The sequence below is a fragment of the Crocodylus siamensis genome, chromosome 6, assembly GCF_052110815.1.
Source record: "Crocodylus siamensis isolate JL-2025a chromosome 6, ASM5211081v1, whole genome shotgun sequence".
In the NCBI taxonomy this organism is placed as follows: Eukaryota; Metazoa; Chordata; order Crocodylia; family Crocodylidae; genus Crocodylus; species Crocodylus siamensis.
The window spans coordinates 29516446-29541718 of NC_143400.1; the positions used below are offsets into that span (position 1 = coordinate 29516446).

Genomic DNA, 25273 nt, shown 5'->3' on the forward strand with positions numbered 1-25273 from the left:
CCAAGACTCCTGCCGGGACTCAGGCCAGAGGTTCCTGGCTTGAGGGTCTTGCTTCACTGCTGAGGGACCCCACAGTTGGGGTCAGGAAGTAACATTACCCCCTGCTCAGATTGGTGCAGACCATGGGGGTTTGTACCTTCCCCTGTAGCAGAGGCCGTGGCCCTCCGCCTGGGACCTTGAGCAAATACTGACGCCATGTAATAGAAGCAGGATGTTGGCTGTCATGGTCCCCCTGCTTTACCTGTGCCAGGGTCAGGTGAGGCCTGAGCTGCATCAGGCTTGATGGCAGTCTTATGCAGAATTTCGTCAACAGACCATCAGGGTTTGGATCAGGTCAGTCCTGGCCCAGGCTGGGGGTCGTCCTTCCTAGCCCAACCTCTCTGTGATCCTGTGCATCTGATTCCAGCGCACACGTCGTTTGGAGACTGGGAGGGTCTCGTTCCCAGAGTGGGGGTCTGTCAGCTGAACTGGCTGCCCGTGGCCAGACAGCCATTCCTGCCTGCGGGTCGGGCATAGCCCTGGGCTGTCAGCAAGGGGCAGGGACAGTTTGGCTTGGGGTGCACAGCGGCTTGGGCTAGATCAGGCACAGGCAGTGTCTGCCTTGATGCTGTCTGCTGGGTCCCTAGCACAGGATGTGGCCCTGGGAAGAGTGCAGGTGTTCTGTGTGTCCCCTGTGGGTTGTAGCACATTCCTGGGGTGCTATTTTCTAATGTCAGGCTGTGGAGGCTTGGGCAAGGGGGCAATTGTCTTTTTGTAACTGCTGGCCTTTTGGCAGCCTGTAGGAAAGGTGTGCAGTGGCTGATTGGGGCCCACAGTGCCCTGGGTGCTGCAGATCCAGCACTGAGCTTCAGGCCTGCTGATGTCACGCAGACCCCGCTAGGGCCTCTGCTGCACTGGGACACAGGGAGAGCCAATTTGATCCCCAGAGACCCAGGAGGGCATCCAAAACTACCTCAGCTATGACATCATAGCCCAGTGATGTCATAACACACCCACTTCTTCCCTCCTTGGCAGCCCAGCTCAGACCAGGCTCTGCACAATTTCCCTGACACTCCCCCCACCCATCCTCCAGGGAACTGGTCTCCTTCCCTCCAGGGAAACTGAACATGAAGGACGAGGAGCTGGAGGAGATGCTGAAGGCAAGGGACCCATCAACTCCATGGTTTTCTTGTCACTCTTTGGGGAGAAGCTCAATGGTGAGTCAGCTGCGGCCTGGCAGGGGCCAGCGGGGGCCATGTGGCTTCATCAGCCTCTGACGGTGATCCCCGATAGCCACTGTCTGCTGCTGGGGCTGAGCACACTCTGCAGGGCAGGGCTGTAACCCCTGGGCAGTAGGACCAGGCAAGCAGAGACCGGGCACTGGAAACCAACAGGGAGGAGCCAGGTCCTGGGAAACCTGGAACCAGGATGCAGCTGCCCCAAGCTGGGCAAATGCCCATGTCTTGTTGGGCAGCCTCCTGGGTACTGAGAGGCCTGCTGGGCACAGGTGGGAGTCACCGGGCCCGGGCAACCAGACAAGCCAGGGAACCAGGCCCAGCTGGGGGCAATTTCCCCTGCCTGCAGGGCTGGGAGGTGCCTTGGGTAAGTCAAAGCTGCAAAACAACCCCCACTCCCTCCCTGCCAGGTATTATCCTGCCAGTATAGCCTAGGCCTCCTGCCCGGAGACATCCCAGGCACCCATCTACCCAGCAAGGGGACTGGCTATGCCCCGAGGCAGCTTTTTGTGGGGAGGTCCCCAGCGCCCCTGGGCTTGGCCAGGCACACCGAGAGCAGGGCTAGGAGCATGAGGTCCTGCAGAGAGGAGCAGGGCATGGGGGAGAGCTGGGAGGATGCCCCCTTCACCCCAGGACCCCGTCTGAGCCGGTGGCGTGGGCCCCTGCAGGCACGGACCCGGAGGAATCCATCCTCAACGCCTTCAAGCTCTTCGACCCCAATGGCACCGGCACGGTGAACAAGAACGAGTGAGTCAGGGGCCAAGGGGAAGGGCGAGGCTGGCACCACGCAGCCTTTCAATTAGGCCCCTGTGGGGGTGGGAACCCACTGCTCTGGGCTTGCTCAGCACCACCGACAGGCAGCCCTGGGGGTCTCCACTGTCAGGGCCAGGCTCAGAGGGGCCTCACGGCAGCCTGAGCAGCACAGGGCCTCTCCAGTGACCAGCCCTGGGGGACTCTGCCTTTTCACCCACCTCCTGTCTCCTTGGCAGGTTCAAGCAGCTCCTGCTGACCCAGGCTGACAAGTTCTCCCTGGAGGAGGTGAGGCCACCCTTGCTCCCAACCCAACATGGCTGCAGCAGCCTGGCTAGGCTTCCCGCACCCTCCAAGGGCTCCTTCCCCTGCCCAGGCGAGCTCCTGACCCCTATCAGCTGCCTGGCTGCTGCACAAACCTTGAACTAGATGGCTCGTGGCTAGCTTCACCTGTTACTTACAGGGTGTAGGATGAGGGGCTTGAACACACTGGACACTTTAGGAGTCCCTTGGTCATGTTCCCTTGCCCTGGGGACCCTGGCCAGTTGTTCCACCCCCACCAGAGAAACGGGGAAACTGAGGCACACGGCAAGTCCCGGGCAGAGTCAGGGAAGAACCGAGGAGTCCTGACACCAGCCACTGCTTGGTAGAGCAGGAGGAGAGGGGAGCAGGAGGAGGGATGCTCCCTGGGTCCTATCTGGGGGAGTAGGAGTGGAGCAGGTACATAGAGAGGGGCTGGGTGCTGCACAGAGCTCCCCTGGGTGTGGGACCTCCCTCCCCGGCACCACCGATGGGGCCTGACAGGCTGGGCAAGAGAGCCAAGGGAGGCCAGTGCCAGGCAGGCGAGGGGCAGGGCAGCATCTGTACACACAGCCTGGGAGGGTGGAGTGTGGCCAGTGCCACGTATCTGTGGGTCAGGCAGCCCGTGGCACAGATCTTCTGTGGAGCCTGAGCCTGGGCTGGGAGACGTGGGCAGAGAGGGAGGAAGGATGGGACGTGTACATGCATGCATGTGTCACAGAGCTCCCTATGACAGAGCTGTGTTGCGTGTGCATTTGTGCCCGTGCACGCCCGTGTGTCGGTGTGAGTTGGCGTTGCGGGGCAGAAGGGTGCATGTGCGTTTGCCCGGGCCCTGCTAGGACTCATCCTACCCTCCGCCAGGAGGAGCAGATGTTTGCGGTGACGCCCATCGACGTCTCCGGCAACATCGACTACAAATCCCTGTGCTACATCATCACCCACGGCGACGAGAAGGAAGACTGAGGAGCAGGGCCACCCACACATGCCCCGCACCCACGGCCACTGAAATAAACTCCCGAGCCGCTCAGAAAAGCCGGACTCTGTTTGGGACTCAGGGGAGTGTGGGGGGTCTCCCTCTGTGGCCAGTGGGGAGGAAGGCAGTGTCTGGGACCAAAACCACATCAATCATCCCCGCCGCAGGAGCTGTGGCTCTGCCACGGCACGGCCCCGAGCAGGCTCCTCTGTGCGCTGTGCCCAGCTGGCTGAAGGACAGTCCCTGGCACAGCCCTCACGCCCAGCTCTGGGGCGGCTGCAGTGTCCAGAGAGGAGCAGGGAAGGCACGAAGAGGGTCGGGGGCTCTGCTGTGCTCAGTGACCCCAGCAGAGCCCAGCAGGATGCAGGCAGGAAGCCAGCGGTGCATTGCCTACGGTGCTTTATTGCTGAGGAAGCCAGAGGCAGGGGAAGGAGGGGCAGGTCCAGCTGGGGGCAGCCCCAGCCTCTCTGGGGTGGTGTTACCAGCTCAGGATATGGCCTGGATGCAGCTGGAATTGCGTCAGGGTTCAGCTGTCCGTGTGGGGAGACAGAGCCTGGTGTGGGGGAGACATGGATGCTGCCATGAACCCCTGCTGGGATGGCAGCTGCCATGAATGCTGAGACCAGAGACCCCTCCCACAACCCCAAGCAGCAGGCAGGGCCCAGGGCCAGCGGCGGGTTTTAGTTTGTCCCTCCCCAGCCTGGCAAAGCCAGGCACCACCTACCAAGCTGTCCACTGTGATGCCTTGAGGCCTGCTCCAGCCAGTTCCCCAGGCAGTCTGCAGCAGTGGGGAGGGAGGGGACCAGCTGGGCATCCTCCAGGGAATGCATCAGCTCAGGTCACCTGTGAGATCAAGGGGATCACATCATACCTGGGCTGTCCTGCTCCCTCCCTGCCTGTTACTGAGCTGTCCTGCCCCCTCCCTCCGTGTCCCAGGGCAGCTGGGGGAGTGCTCTCACCTAGCAGTTCCCAGGAGCCGGAGCACAGCCTCAGTTTCCTGCAAGTGTCCTGGGGATCATTGTCATTCTGCAGCACACTGATTATCTTGTCCCTGTATTTCTTCACCAGCGATATGCATGCCCCGCCCACGCGCTTGCCCATCACCCTGCACACCATCTTCAAGGCCTTCTCGATGGTGGCCTGGGGGTGGGGAGGAAAGCCCAGATGTGAGTCATAGCTCTGTGAAGGTGTGAGGGCACCCAGGGCTCTGTTGCCTCCTCCCATCTGCCCCGTCCCTGCCGTCACCCCCACCATGCTGGGGTCTCACCTCATCAGCATCCTCCCCCACCATGGACTGCAGTTTCCGTATGACTTTGGTGCAGACAGTGCACAAGATCTTGGGCTTTGGGATTAGGGCTCCCTCCTCCAGCTGATCCCACTGTCAATCAAAACCAAAGGACTCTCATGGCCTGGATCCCTCTCAGGGCCAGCTCTGGAGTCGACAGGCAAGTCCCCTCCCAGTGGGCCCAGGCGTAGCAGGTGGGGTGAGGAGGGGAGAGCATGGGGTGGGGGGAGATGTAGGCAGAAGATGGCAGTAGCACAAGCCCTTGTCTCACAGCTGCTTGGAAGTTGGCAGACAGGGGGGAGTATCAACCTCCCTGCAGCCACCTTGATCTCCCCCCCAGCCTCCCCCACCACCACCCCGAGGCCAGGGCTGACCCAGAGCCACTGCTGGAGCCCCGGGAGGGAGAGGGGGGTCTCCGCTCTTCCTTCAGAGTCTCTGCTAGATGCGCCCATCTGGAGCCAGCAGCCCAGGTTTTGCAGTGTCAGTCGTAGTGGTACCCTGCTCTGATCAGCACGGCAACATGCAGGTGTGACAGCAGAAAGGCTGGGTGTGAGTGACAACAACTCAGTGGCCCTGGCCATGAACAGACGATACTGAAGGGGGAAGGGGAGCTGCCACTGGGGAAAGGCCATTATCAGGACCACCAGACCATGAGACCACCCAGCCCAGCATCCCACGACAGCAAAACAGCAGGCGCTTTAGAGGCAGGGAGCTGGACGGAGCACGTCTAGAGGGGTCACAGCCCTGCCACCCCCCCCATGAGCCCTCACCAGAACAGTGTCCCAGAAGCGCAAGCAGAACTGTTGTCTCTGGCACTCGGCGGCTGTTTCTGCGTCCTGGCACCAGTACGCCGGGCCCTGGAGACATCTCTCGGGGACCTGGACCTGCTGGGCCGATGCTGCCAAAGCAAGAGGTGAAGGGAAGCAGCCTGCAAGCTACTGAGGAAGCCCTCAAAGAAGGCACCCTCTGCTCCCCTGGGCTGGCACTGAGCCACGTTTCAAGATTCATTCACACAGAGGAATCCCAACCAGTGGCGATGCCCAGGGGTGCACATGCACCCCTCTGACAGGCAGTGTTCCCTTAGGCAACAAGCAGGGGAGGGGCAGGTGAAAGCACTGTTGCCCTACCTGACAATGCCAACTGTGGAGTGGGGGTGCCAGGAGAAGCAGTCCCCATAGTTCCCCCATGACCGATTGTGCCAACTGTGGCGGGAAAGGGTGTTTCCCTGCCAGCCAATTGTGCTGACCTGGAAAAGACATCCCCTGCCCCACTCACTGACAGGCTGCTGGGGGGGGGGGGGCATGTGCCCCCCACCCCCAACTCAGGAGGCACCAGTCACCCATGGGTCCTGACTGTGTAAGTGCTGGTTGCCACTGCCCACCCATGGTCCCTCCGGACTAGCGGTTATCAATTGTTTCAGACTCAAGGCCTCCTTGGACAATGCCAGTTCAGAGATTCCACTCCTATTTTCACCATGGGCAAATCCCAGAGTGACTCCTCTGCTGCAAAGCCTTCAGCAGCACACGCCAGGTTAGGATGGTGTCTCATAGTTTCATAGTTTCTAGGGTTGGAAGGGACCTGAGTAGATCATCTAGTCCGACCCCCTGCCATGGCAGGAAAGAGTACTGGGGTCAAACGACCCCAGCAAGATGTTCATCTAACCTCTTCTTAAAGACCCCCAGGGTAGGAGCCTGCACCACTTCTCTTGGAAGTTGGTTCCAGACCCTAGCCGCCCTGACCGTGAAGTCGCGCCTCCTGATATCAAGCCTGAACCTACCCTCTGCCAGCTTGTGACCGTTATTCCTGGCCACTCCTGGCGGTGCTCGGGGGAACAGGGACTCCCCCAATGCCTGCTGATCCCCCCTGACTAGTCTGTAACAGGCCACTAGATCCCACCTCGGCCTTCTCTTGTGGAGGCTGAACAGGTTCAGGTCCTGTAGCCTCTCCTTGTAGGGCCTGCCCTGCTGCCCCCTGATCATGCGAGTGGCCTCCTCTGGACCCTCTCCATGTTGTCCACATCCCTCCTGAAGTGCGGTGCCCAGAACTGGACGCAGTACTCCAGCTGCAGCCTGACCAGTGCCGCATAGAGGGGGAGGATCACCTCCTTGGACCTGCTAGAGATGCACCTGTGGATGCATGACAAGGTACGGTTGGCCTTCCTAACTGCCTCCCCACACTGCCGGCCCATGTTCATCTTGGCATCAGCGATGACTCCAAGATCATTTTCTGCCTCTGCACTGACGAGAAGGGAGTTCCCCAGCCTGTAGGTATGGTGCCGGTTGTTCCTCCCCCAGGCGCGTCACTTTGCACTTGTCAGTGTTGATTCCCATCCTATTCTCATCCGCTCACCCCTGTAACCTGTCTAGGTATGATTGCAGCCTATTCCTCCCTTCTAGTGTGCCCACATCCCCCCACATCTTAGTGTCATCAGCAAATGTGAATAAGGTGCTTTTTACCCCCCTCATCCAAGTCACTGATGATGTTGAACAGTGCGGGCCCAAGGACTGAGCCCTGGGGGACCCCACTGCCCACATCCCACCGCTCTCTGGGTGCGGCCCTCCAGCCAGCCGGTGACCCATCTGACTGTGTGGGTGTCGACACCGCAGCCCCCCAGTTTCTTAATGAGAACGGGGTGAGAGACAGTGTCGAAGGCCTTCTGAAAGTCCAGGAAGACTATGTCCACTACTACTCCTGCATCTAAGGATTTGGTGACCTGGTCGTAGAAGGCCACCAGGTTGATCTGACAGGACCTGCCGCGAATGAACCCGTGTTGGTTGCCCCTGAGCATAATCTCCCCTGCTGGCTCCTTGCAGCTATGTGCCGGGATAACTCTCAAAAAGCTTACCCAGGATCGAGGTAAGACTGACTGGCCTATAGTTCCCGGGTCCTCCTTCTTCCCCATTTTGAAGGCGGGAACCACGCTGGCCCTCTTCCAGTCCTCTGGCACCACACCAGAGCACCACGAGTGCTCGTACAGCCGTGCCAGGGGGCCCGCAATGACCGCAGCTAATTCCCTTAGCACTCAGGGGTGGAGATCGTCCGGACTGGCTGACATGAATACATCCCGTCCCGCCAGACGTTCCCTGACCAGATCCTCCCTGACCTGGGTGCACCTCCCCTGGGGCCTGGGGGGGGCCCGGTCGGGGGGTGACCCGGTCCCTGCTCAGGAAAATGGAGGCAAAGAAGTTATTAAATAGGTTAGCTTTGTCGTCTGGTGTGACGACCAGATTTCCTAGTGTGTCCTGCAGGGGCCCCACGCTACCCGGTACCTTCTTTTTGCCCCCTGTGTATTTAAAAAGGACTTCTTGTTGTCCTTGATTCGGGAAGCTCTTCCCAGTCCCATCTCCACCTTGGCCTTCCTGCCCCCCTGCATCCCCGAGCAACCGCAGTGTAGTCCTCCCTGGGGACGGCCCCTCCCTGCCATCGGGTGTGCGCCTCCCTTTTAGCTAGGAGACGTTCCCGGATGCTTTTAGTGAGCCATGGGGGCTTTCGTGCCCTCCTGCCCCCTTTGATCCGTGTTGGGATTACCTCCCTTTGGGCTTGGAGGATCGTCTCCTTAAGGAACAACCACTCTCCTTGGACACCCGGCTCCTCTCCCCTCCGGGACCTCAGTGCCTCCCCAACATGTCTCCTTAGCTCATTGAAGTCCGCCCTCCTGAAGCCCAGGGCTGCTGCCTTGCTGCCGGCCTCTGCCGCCTTGCGCTGGATGGTGAATCCCAGCAGGCGATGACCGCTGTCGCCCAGGTGGTCGCGCCCCCGCAGCCCCCGCACCAGGTCGTCGCCCGTGGCCAGCACGGGTCCAACAGGGCGGCCCCCCGGTGGGACTGTGCACCTCCTGGGTTCGATGGGGGTCCTGCGTTTGGGCTAGGAGCCTGCGTGAGCCATCAGACCTCGCGACTGCTCCTCCCAGCAGGTGTCTGGAAAGTTCAGGTCCCCCATGATGACCCCGGTGTCCTTTGACCTAACTGCCTCTGTGAGCAGACTTGAGTTCCTGGTCTAGCTCTTCCCCTGGTTGGGAGGTCTGTAGTAGACCTCCACCGTTAAGTCTCTTGCCCCTCCACTGCCTCGTATTCTAACCCAAAGCACTTCAGAGTGCCCCTCCCCTGACTCTTTCCTAATTAAGGAGGATGTGTATTCCTCCTTAATCTAGAGCGCCACACCCCCATCTTTCCTCCCTGTCCTATCCCTCCTGTACAGCCTATAGCTCTTGATATTCACTGCCCAGTCACGCGTTCGGTCCCACCACGTTGACGCTCTGGATGCAACTGGAAACCTCCGGGATTTGTCTGTACTACAAGGCACCCTTAAAGGAACTCTCTGCACCCCGGGTGCCTGGGTGCCCTGGATGAGAACCACTGGTGCAGCCCCAAACGGGCACCGCGTTGGTCTGGCGCAGGCTGGAGGAGTGGAAGGGACTGGAGTCCCTCCCTGGTGTGAATGCCGAGCCCTGGCCTGGCCGGCCCCGAGGCACGTTATGGTTCTGTATCAAGCCACAGTTGTGACCCCACTGCCCAGCCTGGCAGAAGGCTCCGGGACTGGTCGTGCCTGATGCCTGTTTGAGGAGGGCTGCAGTACTCGTGCCCTTCTCTCTTCCCAAAAGAGCAGCAGGGGCACACTTCAGTTCTCAGCCCAGCTCAAGCCCCTTGTAGCACCTGCCTGGCTCCCCACAATGGCCTGACACTGGGGACATGTCCCTGGGAGAGACAGAAAAGCAGCCCCTCTCCGCCTCCCTACCCTCACTTCTTACCTGTGGCCACAGCAAGGACCAAGGGGAGGATCAGTGCCAAAGCCATTGGTGCGTCTCTGCCCCGCCACTGGAGGGGCACCCTGCCTTGCTGCCTTTATAACCCCTGGTGGAAGGCAGGAGGGGGGTCCAGCTGGGCCAGTCAGAGCCTCTGAAAAGCAGAGAGCCCCTAAAATGGTGTGTTTGAAGCTCATGGGGCTTTCCCCTCCCCTTCCTTCCTGGTCGGGCTCACACCTCTCTGCTGGGGAGCTCATCACAGACAAGAATAAAACCCTGGGGTGAGAACAGACCACAGGAGCTGCTCAGGGGGCCAGCCTGGCATGGAGGAGGCTGCTCTCCTAACCTCTGTGTGCCCTGCTCCTGGGGCCAGGATGCACAAAGGAGAGAGTGAGACCATCACACATCGGCCTGTCTGTCCCAGAAGCAGGGGGTGTTGATGCTGGCTGACAGGGAAATGACCAGCTAACAAGCCACTTCTCACTCTTGGAGCCCACAGTCCCCTCCACCCAGCCTGTGCAAGTCACCAAGGCCCCTCTTGAGGACGACAACTCAACCACAGGCAGCTGGGAAACTTTGCAGAGCAGCAGGGTTGGTTTTCCTGGGTGGCTTGCTGGAGCTTGCAGCTCTGGTGAGGCCAGGGCAGGTGGGTGGGGGTGGCTTGAGTGATCAAGAGGCACAATGCAAGATGCCTTCTCCATCACACCCAGCAAGGCCAGCAGTAGCCAGGGAGGCCTTAGGCAGCCATTATATGCATCCCTAGGGCCAGGAGCTACATTCACACCAATCACCAATACATCCAGGAACCCCCTGGCTAGTCCATCCCCTTCACGCCCTCTCCTAGGACTCCTGGCTCGAAAGCAGGGGTTGGTAGAGTGGAGCAGGACAAAGGGACACTTAGAGCAGCCACTGTAAGCTCCTGGTCAGAGATGTGAGTCCCCCACAACACTCGGTCTCCACCTCCACGATATGTGATGCAACTGAAACACCTCAGGCTGCAGGGCCTGGGGCCTTCCCAGGCCTCAGCTCCTTTTCGCACCAGTCCCTCCACCAGCCAGATGCATCCAGGCTGCTGAGGGGGCAGGGAGCAGGTTAAGTATCATGGGCTAGTCCGGTGAGGTGAATCCCTGGCAGCTGGTTTCCCAGGAAATGACCCTACCACTTCTGGGGATGCCTGCTGTGTCACTTATGGCCTAGAAGGTTGCTTCTGGATGAGGCCCAGGGCACCGGCAGGATTCACAGCCCTCTAAGTAGGGGACCTCTGTGGCTTCTAAGGGGAAGGGAGCATGTAAGACCTCTGCATTGACTAGTACAGCCCATCACACAGCGCTTCCGACCAGGCCTCGCTGCTCCACAGCAGCTGATACCCACTGTCATCAGTCCAGCTGCTCTAGCCCCTCCGCATTGTCGGTCTCCACAGGTGGCATGGGCAGCTCCACCGGCTTCCCTGTAGGGTGAGATGGGACAGGTTGGTGGGCTTGGGGAGTGAGGCAGTTGCCCCACTAGTGACCTGGTGGCCCAAGCAAGCAGCTCAGGTTGGGATAAGAGAGCCCCAGGGTTGGGCTGTGGCCAGAAGCCCCATCAGGGAACCCCCCACAGACCCACTAGAGCCCTGCCCTGCCCACCAAGGCTGCAGTTGCCTCACTATGCCATGGACAGGCCAGGAGAGAAGCTATCTCTGCATCCTTATGCATCCCCTTTCCTTATCCATCCATCCATCAACACCCACCATCTACCCCCACACACATTCATCTATCCATCATCCATCCCTATACTTCTTTCTAGCCATCCATGCATGCATTCCTACATTCCACTCTATCTATCCATCCATCCATCCACCCACCCACCCAGCTCAATGTCTCTCTATCCATCCTTCCCCTAGACTAGTGGTTCTCAGCCTTTTTTGTACCAGGACCCATTTGTAAACATCAGCGGCCAGTTCCCAACCCAGTGCCCCTCACTCCCAACCACCTGCCCTGATCTGCAGCCCCTCACTGTGTGGGGTGGGGCAGGGAGGCCCCCAAACAGCCCCTGGCAGGCTGGACCTCTGCTAGCCTGCAAAAGAAAAGCCATGGTTTCCCACATTTTTCTCCTTTAAGAAATCCATTTTAAACTTTTGTTTCTGACCCTTTCATATAGTCTCGTGACCCACTTTTGGGTCATGATCTATGGGTTGAGAAACACTGCCATCCACCCACTCCTGTTCACACCTATCTATCCATTCATTGTCTCTATCCATCCATCAGTCCCCAGACCCACCACTGTATCAACCCTCACCCATTTCTATACATCTCCTCTGTCCATCCATCTGTCCCTCTTGACACCCATCATCTAGCCACCTCTATACACATCAGTCTACCTAGGTATCATTTACCCCTCCACACCTGCTCTCTCTACCCACTGATCTTATCCATAGCATTACAGTGCATGAAGTGCCCCAGTGCTGGGAGCCCTGCAGCCACTTCGGGAACATACATACCTCCTCTCTCCTGGCCCCAGCACCTGAGAGCTGCTCCAAACACCCCTTTCGCTCCAAAGCAGGGGCCTTGCAGGAGAAAGGCTAGTCACTGCACAAGGGCACTCTGTTGTGACACATCCCTCAGAGGCTAGGAACCAAGAAGTACACCACAGGACCCTCTGCCCTGCACCCTGTTGGCCTTGCAGCTTGCTTCCCTTCCCTTCTCGCCTGCCCACATACTTGGCTTCTTTGGCTCCAGCTCAGGCTCTGGCTCCAGCCTGATCCTTTCTGTTTTCTTCCAGCTGGGAGGCTTCTTGGGTTTCTGATGGTGCCACCTGTACTCGACTGAGGGGGAGGAATATCAGGTTGTCACTGCCACAGGCTGGAGACTGACATAGCTGGGGCGCAGTGGGGTGGGGATAGTCTCTTGGAGTTGGTGGCAGGGAATGATTGAAGGGGACTCGGTGGGTGGAAAAGGCTGGAGAGAGGAATACTTGGTGATGGCAGCATCCAGCACCTTTTGCTACAGATCCAAAAACCAGGGCAGAGCTTCAGCATTTAAAGGGCACTGGAACTGCATCCAAAGTTAACTGGAGCAAACGGAGCATTGGTATGGAGCCAGCAGTGAAAACAGGGATTTTTCCTACCTCTTCAAGATTAGTGGTAGGCCTGTGGATTAGGAGAAGAGAAGGTGCACAAATACCAGTCATGGTAGATATTGGTGAAAAACACCTTGAGAACCTCACAGTAATACTATATGCAGTGGTGTCCAAGTGGGGTCTTGGACTAAAAAATAAAAGAGGAAATACCATGTATTTCTCAATGGTTTCCTTGCAACTTGGGGCCATGCCACTGTCAGCCACATTTTGCACAAATGATAAAAAAAAGCTGAAGATCTCCTGAAGCTACTTAAACCACAAAATGTGTCACCATCACATTACTGTCTGGGGCTAGTTAGCTATTACCAGAAGTGCTTGACTAACACAGTGATAACGTCAGCATCCCATAAATGAGCTGTTATGCTTGTGTTGGTCAACCATAGCTTTGGATAAGACCACGAGGCTGCTGCAGTCTGAAAGGGCCCTCATACACTACATGCATCTCAGCCTATAAAGTTGGTTGGTGATGGACCAGGAGCAGCAATGGCAGAGGTGGTAGATCAGCCTGAAAGACCCAGAGTCTTTGTTCCTGGACCTCTTGCTTCTGCAGAATGGAGCTGGGATCACAAGGATTGAGAACCTCCACATCCGAGTGAGGAGATGATGTGTTTCACCGCTATCTCCACAGGGAGCAATTTACTCTGGTTAGAGGTCTGCAGCTCCTAAACTAGGGGGTCATAACTCCAAATGGGATGCAAGCTATTCTGTGAGCCCAACAGAAACTCACTGCAAGTTGCAGGACTTGCAGTGGAGATCAGAAGCATGGCCCCCAGTAGCAAAGTTTGGTAACTCCCAGTGGCGACACATAGGGGGTGAACATGCACCCCAAAAGTGCTCATGCACCCTGACAGGCTGTGCTCCCTGCTTAGGCGATGGGCAGGGAGGGCAGGCAGGAGTGCCAGTGCCCCCCCATAAGCACTGGCCAGGGAGTGGGAGCGCCTGGATGAAGCACCGCAGCTGGTAACTCCTGTTATAAATCAGCTGCTAGTTTTATCTTCTGACCCAGAGATGTGGTGTAGTAAGAGTAGTGAGTACAGTACAGTACAGAGGTGGCTGTAGTAAGAGAGGAGAGATGATCATGATTTTTGTGCACGGTTGCAGTACAGTTGACAGGCAGCTTTTGGCAACACCGTGCTGACAACACAATTGTTGAGAGCAACAGAATCAGTGAGCTTAATTCCTCCATTTCTGCTACAAAACCCCTGATAAGGGGGAGCCACACCAGGAATCTGCCGATAGGTGCTGTTCTGTTGTCATGGCTGGCCTACTAGATGTGAGCAGGTACTGAGGATAGTGCCTGTGAAGCTGGCAACCACCTCCTGGCCTGGATTAGTGGTGTGCTGTATACATATTGGCATGCATGTCTCTGTAGCTATCCATGGCCTCCTGAACTGAAAGGAAGGAGTCTGGAGCATATAGGAAAGAGCCCCTTGTGCAGAGCTGGCAAGTTCCTAGGCGCTAGTTCAGGTGTTGGCTTTGCTCCGTCATGCTCAAGGTAGTCTAAGCAGTGCCCCCATCCCATCCCACTTTCTCTGGTGCCATCTGTACCCTTGCATGGCCCACAGACAGCTCCACCACAGCTCAGCTAATCCTCAACGCTCGTCTAAACGCAACATTTCCTCGCCTTGGCAATACCCTTCTGCCTCTTTAACATCCAGGGGGCTGTCTATCACGCCCCGCCCACTTGTGGGCACGTGACTAGAAGAGACCGGACTAGGCCTTTGCATTGGCCCCGCCCCCGCGCTGTGATTGGCCCAGCGGCAGGCGGCGGGGCGCGCAGTGCCCGGCCCAGGCATGGCGGCGCCCGGCCCCGGCGCCCACGGCTGCGCCTGTCACTGCTCCTGCTCCGCGCCCGTCGCCTGCCAGAGCCTGGCCGAGATGGACTTCCAGCGGGGTCCGGGGGCGCGGGGTGCTGGGCCGGCGGGGTGCCGGGGGGGCGGGTGATGCCGGTGGCCGCGGCCGAGCGGCGCCCGGAGCTGCCCCGCTGTCTCCGTAGGGCTTGTGGGGGGCGGCGCTGGACGGGGACCTGGGCCGCGTGCGGGCGCTGCTGGACAAGGGCGCGGAGCCCGGGGAGCCCGACCGCGCCGGCTACACCGCCCTGGTGAGGACCCCCGCCCCGCCCCGCCCGGCCCGGCCCGGCCCGGCCCGGCGCTGAGCCCGCTCCGCTCCCCGCAGCACTACGCCAGTCGGGCCGGGCACGGCGCCGTGTGCCGCCTGCTGCTGCAGCGCGGGGCCCCCGTGGACGCGGCCACGCGCGGGGGCGCCACGGCCCTGCACCGCGCCAGCTCCTGCGGGCACCTGGCCGTGGCGCGGCTGCTGCTGAGCCACGGCGCCGACCCCGCCCGCGCCGACGCCGACGGCATGAGCAGCCTGCACAAGGTGCGCGGGGCTCGCCGCGACCTGTGACCCCGGCGCTTCCCGCCCCGGGACCCTGGCACTCCCGGACCCCCCACGTCCATGACCCCGGTGGTGCGGGTGCCCTGTGACCCGTGCTGACCCCCGCCCCGTGACCGGGGCCCCCCGGCGCCCATGACCCTGGTGCTCCTGGGCCCCCGTGACCCGGCCCCCCGTGCCGTTGCAGGCCGCGGCGCAAGGCCACGAGGAGCTGTGCGCCCTGCTGCTGCAGCACAGCCCGGACCTGCGGAGCGCCCGCGACGCCCGCTCCAGGACGCCCCGCGACTTGGCGCCGCCCCGCGCAGCCCTGCAGCATCTGCTGGCACCGTGAGGCCCATCTGGGCCTGGGCCCCGCCGTGGATGCCTCAGACAGCGCGACCCGCGGCCCGTGCCCTGCAGCCGGGAGCAGGCCCACGGCCCCTCCGGACGGAGGCCTGGGCCTGGCTCTGCAGAGGTGTGAGGGGCGGTGAAGCCGCAGCAGCCATGTTGCTTGTGGGCACCAGGCCTACTGTGCTCAACAGAAGCCATGTTGCTTGTGGGCACAAGGGGGCCTGGCCTGCTAATGCACCCATATTGGTTGTGGGCACAGGGGCCCGACCTGCTGAAGGAGTGAAGCTGCAGCAGCCATATTGGTTGTGGCTATGGGGGTCTGGCACTGCTGTACCCCCATACACTGTCAGTGAAAGCTCTGCTGAGTCCAGCACTGTGTGGTGTGTGTTCTGTCCTGCGGCCTGGTGGCTCCATCCTGGTCTTTTGTCCATCTGTCCATCCATCTCCCTGCCATGACAGGTGCCCCGTACCTCTTGGCTGCAGTTCTGGGGGTGCCCATGGGGGTGGCAGGAGGGCTGCAAGAAACAGACAGGGGAGATGGGCCCCCACGCCCCCTGCCCTGCTGTCTGCCCTGGGGCTGGAGGACCCCCTTGTGGGGCCCAGGAGCTGAAGCAGGGAGAACCAGGGAAGAAGGGCAGCATGAGGAAGCCATGTAATGTGGGAGGGCAGGGCTAGGACACTCCATGCCATGCAAGATGCCAGACCAACCTCTGGCACCCAGACCACCATCCTGCACCCAAAGCCAGTGATTTCTGCCATGGCTCCAGGGAGCAGGGGGTTGAGGCAACACATGGCCTGTACGTGCCCTGACCCTGCCTGTGGCCCCACCCCTGGGGCTAGGAAACAAGGGCTGGTGCAAAACTTTGTCTGGAGATATTTATTACCCGATCCAGAAAAATAGCCTGCATTTCACATCGCAAGGATTACAGGGCTTGGGGGGGGAGGGACACATGGGACACACACACAGGGCCCCTGGCCTAGACCTGTTGCCCCCCCCCCAGAGCATACTGCTGATGGGGGTGGCGTATGGGGGCCAGCATGGAGGGGCTTTTGCCCCTTCCTCTTTCCCCCTGCCCATGGGCCTTCCTGAGCTGAGCCAGGCCAGGCTGGGGGTGTGTGTGTGTGTGTGGGGGGGGGGTGGAAATAGGGAGTGAGACAGGCCCCACCCCATCATCATTGGACAAGCTATGTGAATGGGGGAGCACCCCCTGGGTCCATATAAAGTAAGGCCCGGTCCACATAATGTACCGCCCAGTCCATACAACATAATGCCTGGTCCACAGAATGCCAGACCCAGCCCATGTAACAGCATGCCTGGGTCATGGAACACCCCCACCCCTAGTCTATGTAGTGCAATGCCCTGGCTCATATAGCACGATGCCCTCAGTCCATTTAACACCAGGCCCCACTCTATACAGAGCCAGGCCCTGGGTCCTAGAGCACAACATCTTAGTCCATATATTGTGATGCTTGGGACCATAGTCCATAGTGTCCCAGACAGCAGAACACCTGCAGACCCTCGTCCATTGCTCCCTGGTCCATATAATGGCCATGCAGAGGCCAACAGGGGATGGGCCTCAGGGGAGTGGTGCGGGTGGAAGGACCCATTGCATAGAGTGTGTTCATGGTTTGGTTCCAGAGTCTTAGCCAACCAGGACCTTTGATTTGATGGTTGAAACTCCCCCCCTCCCCCCACCAGAACACATAGGCTGGTGCCACGCCTTAGTTTCCCCACGTAGACAACTGAGGCAGCAGATTCAGTCCCATGGCACGTGACCCATCAGCTTCAAGGACAATCCCCAGGCAGTGGGCACTGGGGTGGGGGGTTGGCCTGAGCGAGTACTGCCAGATTAGGGGCTTGTGAAGGAATTGGCAAAGCCACATGATGCCTGTGGGGACAGGGGCAGTGGTGTCTCCCTGGGAAACTTCCACAGGGAAACCAAGGCAGCAACCAGGCCATGGATCCACACCTGGCTCTGAACCAGTGTCGTCGTCATTGTTGGGGGAGGGGGGGGACAGTCTCGGCCTTTCTGGCCACAGCTGGACACACATTGGCACCAAGATAGCCAAGGGATGGTATCATGGCTGGCTGCGGAGAGCACACCACTCCTCACTCTCACCATGTGAATGCAGCTGGTTTGCAGAGACTGATGAGTGCCAACTTCCCCCAGCTTGGCTACCATGTGGGCTTGGGGGCCAACCCAGGCCAGGCCAGTGCCACCCATGTGCAAAGCTGATGAAACCTCACCCCAGCTACAGATCACCTGGCAGATACAGCCAGAGTGCCCAAGGCCTGCCTGGCACCATGTGGCACCCTGGCCCCAGCATCCACTGGGAGACAGGGAATCTTCTTTGGTCATGACATCCTATCAGCCACGGCCTGCTCCTGGCCAGCTACACCATGTCGGGGGGCTCCATGGCAGAGCCTAGACTCACGAGGACACATCACAAACCCTCGCAGCCCACACTAGGCCCCCCATCTCGCAAACCCATGCCTTCCGGCTCCCTGAGTACCCACATGCCCTCACAGCCCCTGTGGCCGGGGGTGCCGTGGCCCCATGGCCGGGGTCAGACCGAGTTCTCCAGGGGTCCATGGGTGCTGCAGCGGCTGAGGCAGTTCCGGTCATGCAGGAGGCCTGTGGTCTCGTCAGCCAGCCCCCCTGAAAGCTCCAGCCCCCTGGGCTCTGGTCGCGGAGGGCTGCCGCTCTCTGGGGACTGGGGGCAGCTGTCGAGGCGCGAGGCCAAGAGCCCATTTTGGTACTGCTGCCGTGTGATCTGGAGGTGGGGACGTGACTGTGAGACCCCTGCCCAGCACCCTCTACTGCAGATGCCAGAAACCACCCCCAGCCCCAGCCCCCAGCCTGGGTCTAGTGTCCCCTAATGTCCCCCTGGGGACAGTTCCCCCCATCCTGGCTGGGCCTAGTGTCTCCTGTTCCCCAGGACATCACCCCCTGCTGCCCCCTAAGAGACTGCAGCCAGCTTTGGCTGCCCTAGCTGAGGCCCCCTATTGTCCCTCCTACAACAATGCCCCCTGGGGGTCATGCACCCACCCCCTAGCCTGGCCCAGTGCCCCCCCCTCCACAAGCCTAGCCTGGCCTCACCTTTACGAACTGGAGGTCAGTGAGGGCACGGACGCTGAAGTCAGGAACGTACTGGGGCGTGGAGGCAACACTGAGCTGGTTGCTGCTGCCCCCCAGAGGTGAGGGCAGAGAGTCCGAGCGTTCAGGGTAGCTGAGTGAGGCCGAGCGATTCAGGCTGCTGCCGTGGGATGGGGAACGCAGCTCTGCGAGGAGCAGGAGGCGGGTGAGTAGGGTTCCAGCCCCCCTGGCCTGGGTCAACCGCGAAGTCAGCCTGGAGCACTTCACACCTCAGGGGGGTAGTGGGGGTCAGACCAGATCCCCATGGCCCTCCAGAGGAGTCAAAGCTGAGGCCTGGCCCCGCCTGCTGCATTCCCACTGCCCACCCATGCGTCCATAAACCAAGTGCCCCCAGGTGCAGCAGAGCTGCCATGGGCAAGGTGGGAGGTAGATAGAGGCAATGGTGCCCTCTGGTGACTGCTCCAGGAAGGTCAGAGCAGCATCAACAGGGGCAAGGGGGGGGCCAGAGATACCCAGATTGGAGTGGGGGTGGGAGGCAGAGAGCTGGAAGGAGAAGCAGGTCAGAGGGGGCAACCACCTGGGCACCTGGGTTCCACACACTGGCGCCTGCAAGACTCAACCTGGCTGCTAGATGGCACCCATCTAAATGCACGCTGCAGGTTGAGAATGATGGGCACTGGCAGGGCTGGGGAGGCAGGGGCCAGGGGGGCTCACCTGTGTTGGGTGGGGGGCTGAGGGCCATGACACCATAGAAGGAGAAGGCGCCTGTCTCGAACTTCATATTCTCCTTGCCAGCCTCCACCTCCACCTTCCCCTGCAGGACCAAGACAGGTCAACCCCCATGGCACAGCTCTGCCCACCACCACCCCCCTACCCACTATGACCAACCACACTGGGGGAAGCCACAGCCTGGCAGCATTGCCCCCCCAGCACTCCTCACTCCCAACCCACAGCCCCCTGCCCTCCCCACCTTGCCGGTGCCCCTCATTCCTCACCCACAGACCTGTCTCATCTCCCCTCACCACCCGCAAGCCCTGCCAGTGCCCCTAACTTCCCCTGCCCCAGGCCATGCGGACCTGCAGGATGAGGGTGAAACAGTCAGCAGGGCGGCCACGGACATAAAGAAAGTGGCGTGGGCTGCGGCGGTCAGCCTCGTCGAAACGCAGCTCCTGGATGACATCCGGGTGCTTGAGCAGCCGCAGCAGGATCTTCTCCGACATCAGATTGGGTGTGAACAATGGCACCTCTGGAGGGAGGAGAGGGACAGATCAGGGACTCCATGGGAGCAAGGCAGGGATGTGTGTGTGTACAGCATTTGGCATGGTTATGTTCCTGGCCCAGAGCTTCAGGGACCTGGCACCAGGCAGGACATGCATGTGTGAGTATGTACAGGGTCCAATGCAGCCATGCTCCCAGCCCTGAGCTGGGGGGTGGGAGGGGCAGTACCAGGCTGGCACTGGGGTACCCAGCTGGGAGGAGGAATTGACTTGTCCCAAGCAGGGACCTGGCTAGGGCCAGAACCCAGGAGTCCAGGCTCCTGCCTCTGCTACCTAGGGGCGGAGAGAATTGCTGAGGAGGTGGTGAGAAGGGCTGGGGAAGCTGCAGCATGCCCAGGCAGAATGGGGACAGCCCATGGCAGCTGCAGCCGCTAGCTAATGGCAGGGTTGGTTGGCGCTGGCCTGTAATTGCTGTGGGCAGCACCAACGTGGCTGTTCCCAGGGCTGGGGACTCATGTGACGAAGCACAGAGCCAGACTGGGACACGTGTGAGCATGACTCTTGGTTAACGGGGCTGGGATGTGCACGTGTCTAAGTCACCCAGTTCAGTGGGGCCAGGGCACATGTGTACATGTGTGTGACCCCCAGGTAGCATGTGCATTGGTCCCCCATTTTTGTGGGGCTGGGACATGTGTGCATGTCTCAGGCAGCACGGCTGGGTCACATATGTGTTAGCAGGGTAAAGCCAAGCATGTGAACATCCCAGTTAGCAGGGTCAGGTCATGGGTGTGCATGTCCCAGGGAGCAGGGCTGTGCCATGTGTGTGCATGTTTTGGGTAGCCAGGCTAGGACATGCATGTGCAGATGGCAGGTAGCCAAGCCTGGAGATATGCATAGCATGGAAGGAACCTGCACAAGACTGTTGGATTTCTGTGGTGATATCTGGGGCCTGACAGGACACCTGTAACCCCCTTGCCCAGCTGTTCCCAGGGCCGGAGGTCTCTGGGGAGGCAGTGCCCACCAGCCTGGCCAGGGGCACAAGGGAGGCACATACCGGTGGCGAGGAAGCGGTGAGCAGCCAGAAGCAGCTGGGGTGACACCTTCACCTTCAGCTCATTGTCAGGGTCCTTGAAGGCTGAGAAGTCACGCTTGGCACGGGCCGGGCCCACTCGCTTTCTGCTCCGGTTGTCTGCTGCGGGACACACACACAAACATGCATGTGAGGGATGGGGAGTCACCTTCATGTTCCCCCAGGCTCAGGCAGGAAAGAGGGGTGGCTACAGAGGGAGTTGTGGGATGGCACATAGGCTTGCAGGGTTGTTGTGGGGAGGGGCAGGGGCCCCAAGAGGGAGAGGGGCCATGGTGAGGGTGGCAAGTCTGTGGGGTCAAGAAGCATAGCAGATATAGGGAAGAATGTGTGGGGCTGAGGACCCAGAGAGAGCTAGGGGAAACCATGGGGGCTAGGGGAGGGTTGGTGGAACCCAGGACGGAACTGTGGGGCCCTGGGGGTCTTGGAGGCTGTGCTAGGGGCTGTGGGGACATGGGGGGGACCTAACTGTACATGTCGGACTCGTCAAGGATCTCAGACTTGATGATCTCCTCAATGACGTCCTCAAGCGTCACCAACCCCAGCACCTCGTAGAAAGGGTCGCCTTCGCCCTCGTTGTTCACCTTCTGCACGATGGCCAGATGCGACTTGCCTGCATGGGCAATGTAGGCATGGGTGTGAGTCAGGTGACATGGGTGGGGGGGGCACCCCTCACCCACCCCCACACACTAACCCACAGAGAGCCGGTGGGATGTGGAGACAGAGGGAGCCTCCTCACCCACAAAGGTGCACAAAAACGCACGTAGAATACATGCACCCACATACACAAGGGCACAGACCACAGGCCTACATGTGAAAACACAGTCTGCCTGTACATGCACACACACAGAGTGCATCTCCCCACCCCCAGAGTGCGTGCTCACAAATGCACGCAGTGAATGCACACATGCACAGAGTGCATGTGTGCACATACACCTGTGCATGCATGCAGAAGGCACACACGCACACAGTGTGCACGCACAAGGCACATGCCCACCCATGCACAAACAAAGCACGCACACAGACAGTGCTTGCCTGCACTCTCCCCATCACTCTCTCTCACCCCCACCCCCACCCCCCTCAGGCCCTCTAATAAGCGGGTTCAGGGCAATCACTTCATTAGCAACCAAGGCAACTCAGCGTCTGGAGTCTCTCCATCCTCCCACGACCAGCACCGCCCCTGGGGCCAGAACTGCAGAACCCAGGAGTCTGGGCCCCTACCCAAAACTCCATGGGCCCCACGCCCAGCTGCCACACCTCTGGCTGCCACCATGCAACCCACTTTTGGGGTGCATGAGCTGCCACGACCAGCACAGAGGTTGAGGTGGGGGTCTAGCACCAGCTGGGAGCTCAAGGTTGTCCAATGCCCCCCCAGACCACCAAGGCACCTGTGCCCACAGCCAACCCAGCTGGGGGTGGGGGCACGCAGCAGTAATCCCAGCAAAAATGGCTGGCAGCCAGGCCTCTAAACTGGGATTAGGCCCAGACCAGAGAAAATCCTCACACAGGCAGCGGATGCAGGGTCACATGTGGGGTAAGTTGGCTGGGGGGGGAGCAGTAAAGACCCACCCTCCCCACCTTCCCAGGCCAGCTGGTGCCCCCAGGTGGAGCTGGTAGATCCTCCCCTGTCTCCTCCCCATACAGATCAGGGCCAGCCATGCAGCCACCCCCAGGCTTCCTCCTGTGGCTGATGGGAGAGACTGACCTCTAACTGGGGGTCTTGCAGGGCATTGCACTGACTTCCCCCCTGCAAGACAAGGCAAAGCCCCCTGCCTCCACTCCCATAGGCACTAAGGAACCCATCAGCCCCCTCTGCTCCACTTCCTGTTCCAAACTGCTATGGGAGCCCTGCCAGGCTGGGGCGGATGCCCTCCCCCCACCAACCCCCTAGCCACCCAGACGCCCATAATTGCAGCTTAAGTCACACTGTGGGGCTATTCATAGCAAGTGAGCTCACCATGGGCAGAACCACGCCAGCTGCCACCCCCCTCCCCTTTTTGTGCCCCTCCCACACCCAGGTATGCTCTGGCCCTTGCAGTTGGGAAGAGGGAAACTGATGGAAGAAAGGGACATTCCCCAACTGCCCTGGGGTGGAGGCTGCTCCCTGGCTGTGCCCGCACCATGGCGGGGGTGCTCCCAGGTGCCCGCCCTTCTGGGTGCACCAGGACCTTTGGACCTGGCTGCTCTCACAAGCATGTTGCCTAGAGTAGGCAAGTGTGGAGCTGAGCCAGGAGAACAGCATGCCCCTGAAAGAAGCCAGCCTTGGCCTGACCCCAACCAGCCGGGAAACAGGCCCTGGAGAGAGAACCCCAAAATCTGGGCATGGTTGGCACCCATGGCTTCCTTGGGGAGGGGCAGGGGGTGTCAGTCCAGGGATTGGGTTAAACCAGGGCCATGCCATATCACGTAGTCTGCACAGGCTGGGGCATCGCTGACCCCCAGCAGGTTTGGGCTGAGTACCTGCCCCACCCCACAGCCCCCAGGGTGCCCACCCCAGGCTCAAATCAAAGCACAGCAACTGTCTGGTTAGGGGGGAAATCAGGTGTGTGTGTGCGTGCGTGCCTGCGTGTGTCCCTCAAATTAATCCAATAACAGCTCCCTGCCCCCCACCCCTTCTAGCTCCTTTTACTTCCGGGCTGAGGGAAGTCAGTCCCATCTCTCCTGGCTGCACTTTCACTTTCGGGTGTGCTAGGGGATGCAGGAGAGGCTAAGGCATGGACCCTCAGGGGGCTGGACCCAGGCCTGGCTGGAGCCAAAGGATGGGCCGGAGTGGCGTAGACCTTGCCCAGGGAGATTCCCCCCTCCCAGCCCAGGAACTGACAGGTGCACCCAGCAGAGACACTCGGGGGTCTAAGGAGCCGGAGCTGCCCTGGCCCTGGGCAGGTGCCAGGTCCCTGCCACATTAGAGCCCCAGCAGGGAGTGGGGGTCTGCCCAGGAGTTGCCAGACATCTAGAGGGAGGGGAAACCCCGCTGGCCAGAGTCCAGTTACCCCAGGCCCGGCCAGACTAGTCCAGATAGATGCACTTTATCATAGACCAGGCCAGGCCCAGGGTAGCTCAGAACAGGCCTGACTCTAGTTACCCAACTCCAGTGACACCAATTACCCCAGGCTGGGCCACACTCAGCTTAAGCTCAGGCCAGACCATACCCTGGTAACCCAGACCAGGCCTGACGCAGCTTAGCTCAGCCCAGGCCTGACCCCAGTGACCCCAGGCCAGGACACCCCCTCACAAACCTTCTCCCTGCCTGCCTGCCTGCTTGCCCTGGCACAGCGCAGCACGCTTACCCTTCTTGAACTCCTCCAGCATGGCATCGAGCTTGGTGTCATGGAAGACGAAATGCACAGGGTGGTTGTAGAACTTGGTGATGGTTTTGAGTGGTGTGCCGTCGTCAGGGTCCACGAAGGCCAGGTCCTTGACGTAGAGGATGTCCACGATGTTGGAGCGCTCGTCCTCGTAGACTGGGATGCGGGTGTAGCCACTCTCCATGATCTCTGACATGGTGTTGAAGTCCAGCACAGCCTCAGCAGGGATCATGAAGCAGTCATGCAGCGGCGTCATGACATCCTCCACCGTCTTGGTGCGCAGCTCCAGGGCCCCCTGGATCATGTTGAGCTCCTCTTTCACCAGATCGTTGTAAGGCTCTGTCACCTTCAGCATCTCCACCAGCTTCTCCCGGTTATAGACGGTGCCAATCTCCTGGCCCAGCAAGCAGTCCAGCACTTTGCTGATGGGGTAGGAGAGCGGGAAGGTGAGTAGCATGAAGAACTTGGTGAGGACAACAGTGTTGGCACCCACAGCCAGGCCGTGCCGTGAGCACAGGGCCTGCGGCACAATCTCGCCAAAGATGACAATGCCCACGGTGGAGGCGGCCACGGCGCCCAGCCCGGAGCCGATGAGGTCGTCCAGCAGGATGGTGAGGGTGGTGTTGACCAGCACATTGCCCAGAAGCAGCGAGCAGAGCAGGTAGTTGCCGTGGCGGCGGACGGGCTCGATGCGGCGGGCGTGGCGGCGCTCCGTCTCCGTGCCACAGTTCTGCACGATGCGCAGCTCCATGGGGTCCAGCGCCATCAGGCCCAGGTTGAGCCCACTGAACATGCCCGACAGCGCCAGCAGCGCTGCCAGCAGCGCCGCCTGCAGCCATATGGGCAGCAAAGACCGCTTTTCCTCCACCACCACCAGGCGGCCCTCAGCACCCGCATGGTGCCGCCACGGCTGCCCCGGCGCAACCCGCGTGCACAGCGTGTAGGCCTTGGCCCGCTCCCGCTTGCGCAGCGCCCGCACCCGCAGGCGCAGCACGGCCGAGGCGTCGCCCGCATCCCAGGTGCCCCGCTCCACCTCCACGTCGGGCGAGGGTGCTGCGCACGTGGCATTGGCAGCTCCCGAGGCGTTGGCGCTGCCCAGCACCTCGGCGAAGGCCACCAGCTCCCAGGTGTGCGCCGGCAGCCCCAGGCCGAAGAGGCGCAGCGCCACGTGGCTGCCCTCGGCCACCTGCACGCCCGCGCCCGCCGCCAGGCCCGGGGCCTGCGCGTCCGGCTCCAGCCGCATGCCCACCACGCGCGGCGGCCCCGCGGCGCCCAGCCCCGCCGCCCGGCCCAGCAGCGCCAGCGCCAGCAGCCCCAGCACTTGCCCCAGCGCGGCGCCCCGCGCCCGCCCCCGCGACCCCCGCCGCGGCGCGCCCGGCGCCATCTTCCGCCACCGCCACCGCCACCGCCAACTGCCGCCCGCCCCGCCCCGCCCCGCCCCCCCGGCCCGGCCCGGCCCCGC

The 25273-nt window shown here is 60.7% G+C and overlaps 3 protein-coding genes and 1 pseudogene across 4 annotated transcripts; 2 read left to right on the plus strand and 2 right to left on the minus strand.

Moving 5' to 3' along the window:
- Nucleotides 1-223: 223 nt before the first annotated feature.
- On the plus strand, nucleotides 224-3334 carry LOC149862093 (myosin regulatory light chain 2, atrial isoform-like; annotated as a pseudogene). Its single transcript, XR_016443188.1, has 5 exons — nucleotides 224-251; nucleotides 1096-1196; nucleotides 1883-1961; nucleotides 2204-2252; nucleotides 3126-3334. The product of XR_016443188.1 is annotated as a myosin regulatory light chain 2, atrial isoform-like (transcript).
- A 342-nt stretch (nucleotides 3335-3676) lies between these two features.
- On the minus strand, nucleotides 3677-9336 carry LOC149862094 (antimicrobial peptide NK-lysin-like). The gene is made up of 6 exons (XM_090052173.1): nucleotides 9270-9336; nucleotides 5293-5420; nucleotides 4505-4615; nucleotides 4197-4377; nucleotides 3962-4080; nucleotides 3677-3790 (listed from the first exon to the last, which is right to left on the minus strand). Exons 1-5 carry the CDS (start codon nucleotides 9313-9315, stop codon nucleotides 4067-4069), a joined length of 480 nt encoding a protein of 159 aa, XP_089908299.1. The 5' UTR covers nucleotides 9316-9336; the 3' UTR covers nucleotides 3677-3790; nucleotides 3962-4066.
- A 4838-nt stretch (nucleotides 9337-14174) lies between these two features.
- On the plus strand, nucleotides 14175-15474 carry ANKRD39 (ankyrin repeat domain 39). Its single transcript, XM_090053861.1, has 4 exons — nucleotides 14175-14282; nucleotides 14377-14481; nucleotides 14556-14759; nucleotides 14962-15474. Exons 1-4 carry the CDS (start codon nucleotides 14175-14177, stop codon nucleotides 15103-15105), a joined length of 561 nt encoding a protein of 186 aa, XP_089909987.1. The 3' UTR covers nucleotides 15106-15474.
- A 485-nt stretch (nucleotides 15475-15959) lies between these two features.
- On the minus strand, nucleotides 15960-25208 carry CNNM4 (cyclin and CBS domain divalent metal cation transport mediator 4). The gene is made up of 7 exons (XM_090051781.1): nucleotides 23794-25208; nucleotides 20976-21119; nucleotides 20474-20611; nucleotides 19279-19448; nucleotides 18917-19016; nucleotides 18206-18387; nucleotides 15960-17879 (listed from the first exon to the last, which is right to left on the minus strand). The coding sequence occupies exons 1-7, from the start codon at nucleotides 25193-25195 to the stop codon at nucleotides 17673-17675; spliced, it is 2343 nt and encodes a 780-aa protein (XP_089907907.1). The 5' UTR covers nucleotides 25196-25208; the 3' UTR covers nucleotides 15960-17672.
- Nucleotides 25209-25273: the final 65 nt, after the last annotated feature.

Bases quoted from the DNA above. Each gene is read 5' to 3' on its own strand.
- ANKRD39 (XM_090053861.1), top strand. From the start codon at position 14,175: ATGGCGGCGCCCGGCCCCGGCGCCCACGGCTGCGCCTGTCACTGCTCC. The intron at 14,283-14,376 runs GCGCGGGGTGCT...CTGTCTCCGTAG, and splicing joins ACTTCCAGCGGGGTCCGGGG to GGCTTGTGGGGGGCGGCGCT. The intron at 14,760-14,961 runs GTGCGCGGGGCT...GTGCCGTTGCAG, and splicing joins GCATGAGCAGCCTGCACAAG to GCCGCGGCGCAAGGCCACGA.
- CNNM4 (XM_090051781.1), bottom strand. From the start codon at position 25,195: ATGGCGCCGGGCGCGCCGCGGCGGGGGTCGCGGGGGCGGGCGCGGGGC. The intron at 19,449-20,473 runs GTATGTGCCTCC...TCCTCCCTCCAG, and splicing joins TCACCGCTTCCTCGCCACCG to AGGTGCCATTGTTCACACCC. The intron at 18,388-18,916 runs GTGAGCCCCCCT...TGCTCCTCGCAG, and splicing joins CAGCCCCCCACCCAACACAG to AGCTGCGTTCCCCATCCCAC.
- LOC149862094 (XM_090052173.1), bottom strand. From the start codon at position 9,315: ATGGCTTTGGCACTGATCCTCCCCTTGGTCCTTGCTGTGGCCACAG. The intron at 5,421-9,269 runs GTAAGAAGTGAG...TTGCTTTGGCAG, and splicing joins GGTCCTTGCTGTGGCCACAG to CATCGGCCCAGCAGGTCCAG. The intron at 4,378-4,504 runs GTGAGACCCCAG...CCCCACCCCCAG, and splicing joins TGGGGGAGGATGCTGATGAG to GCCACCATCGAGAAGGCCTT.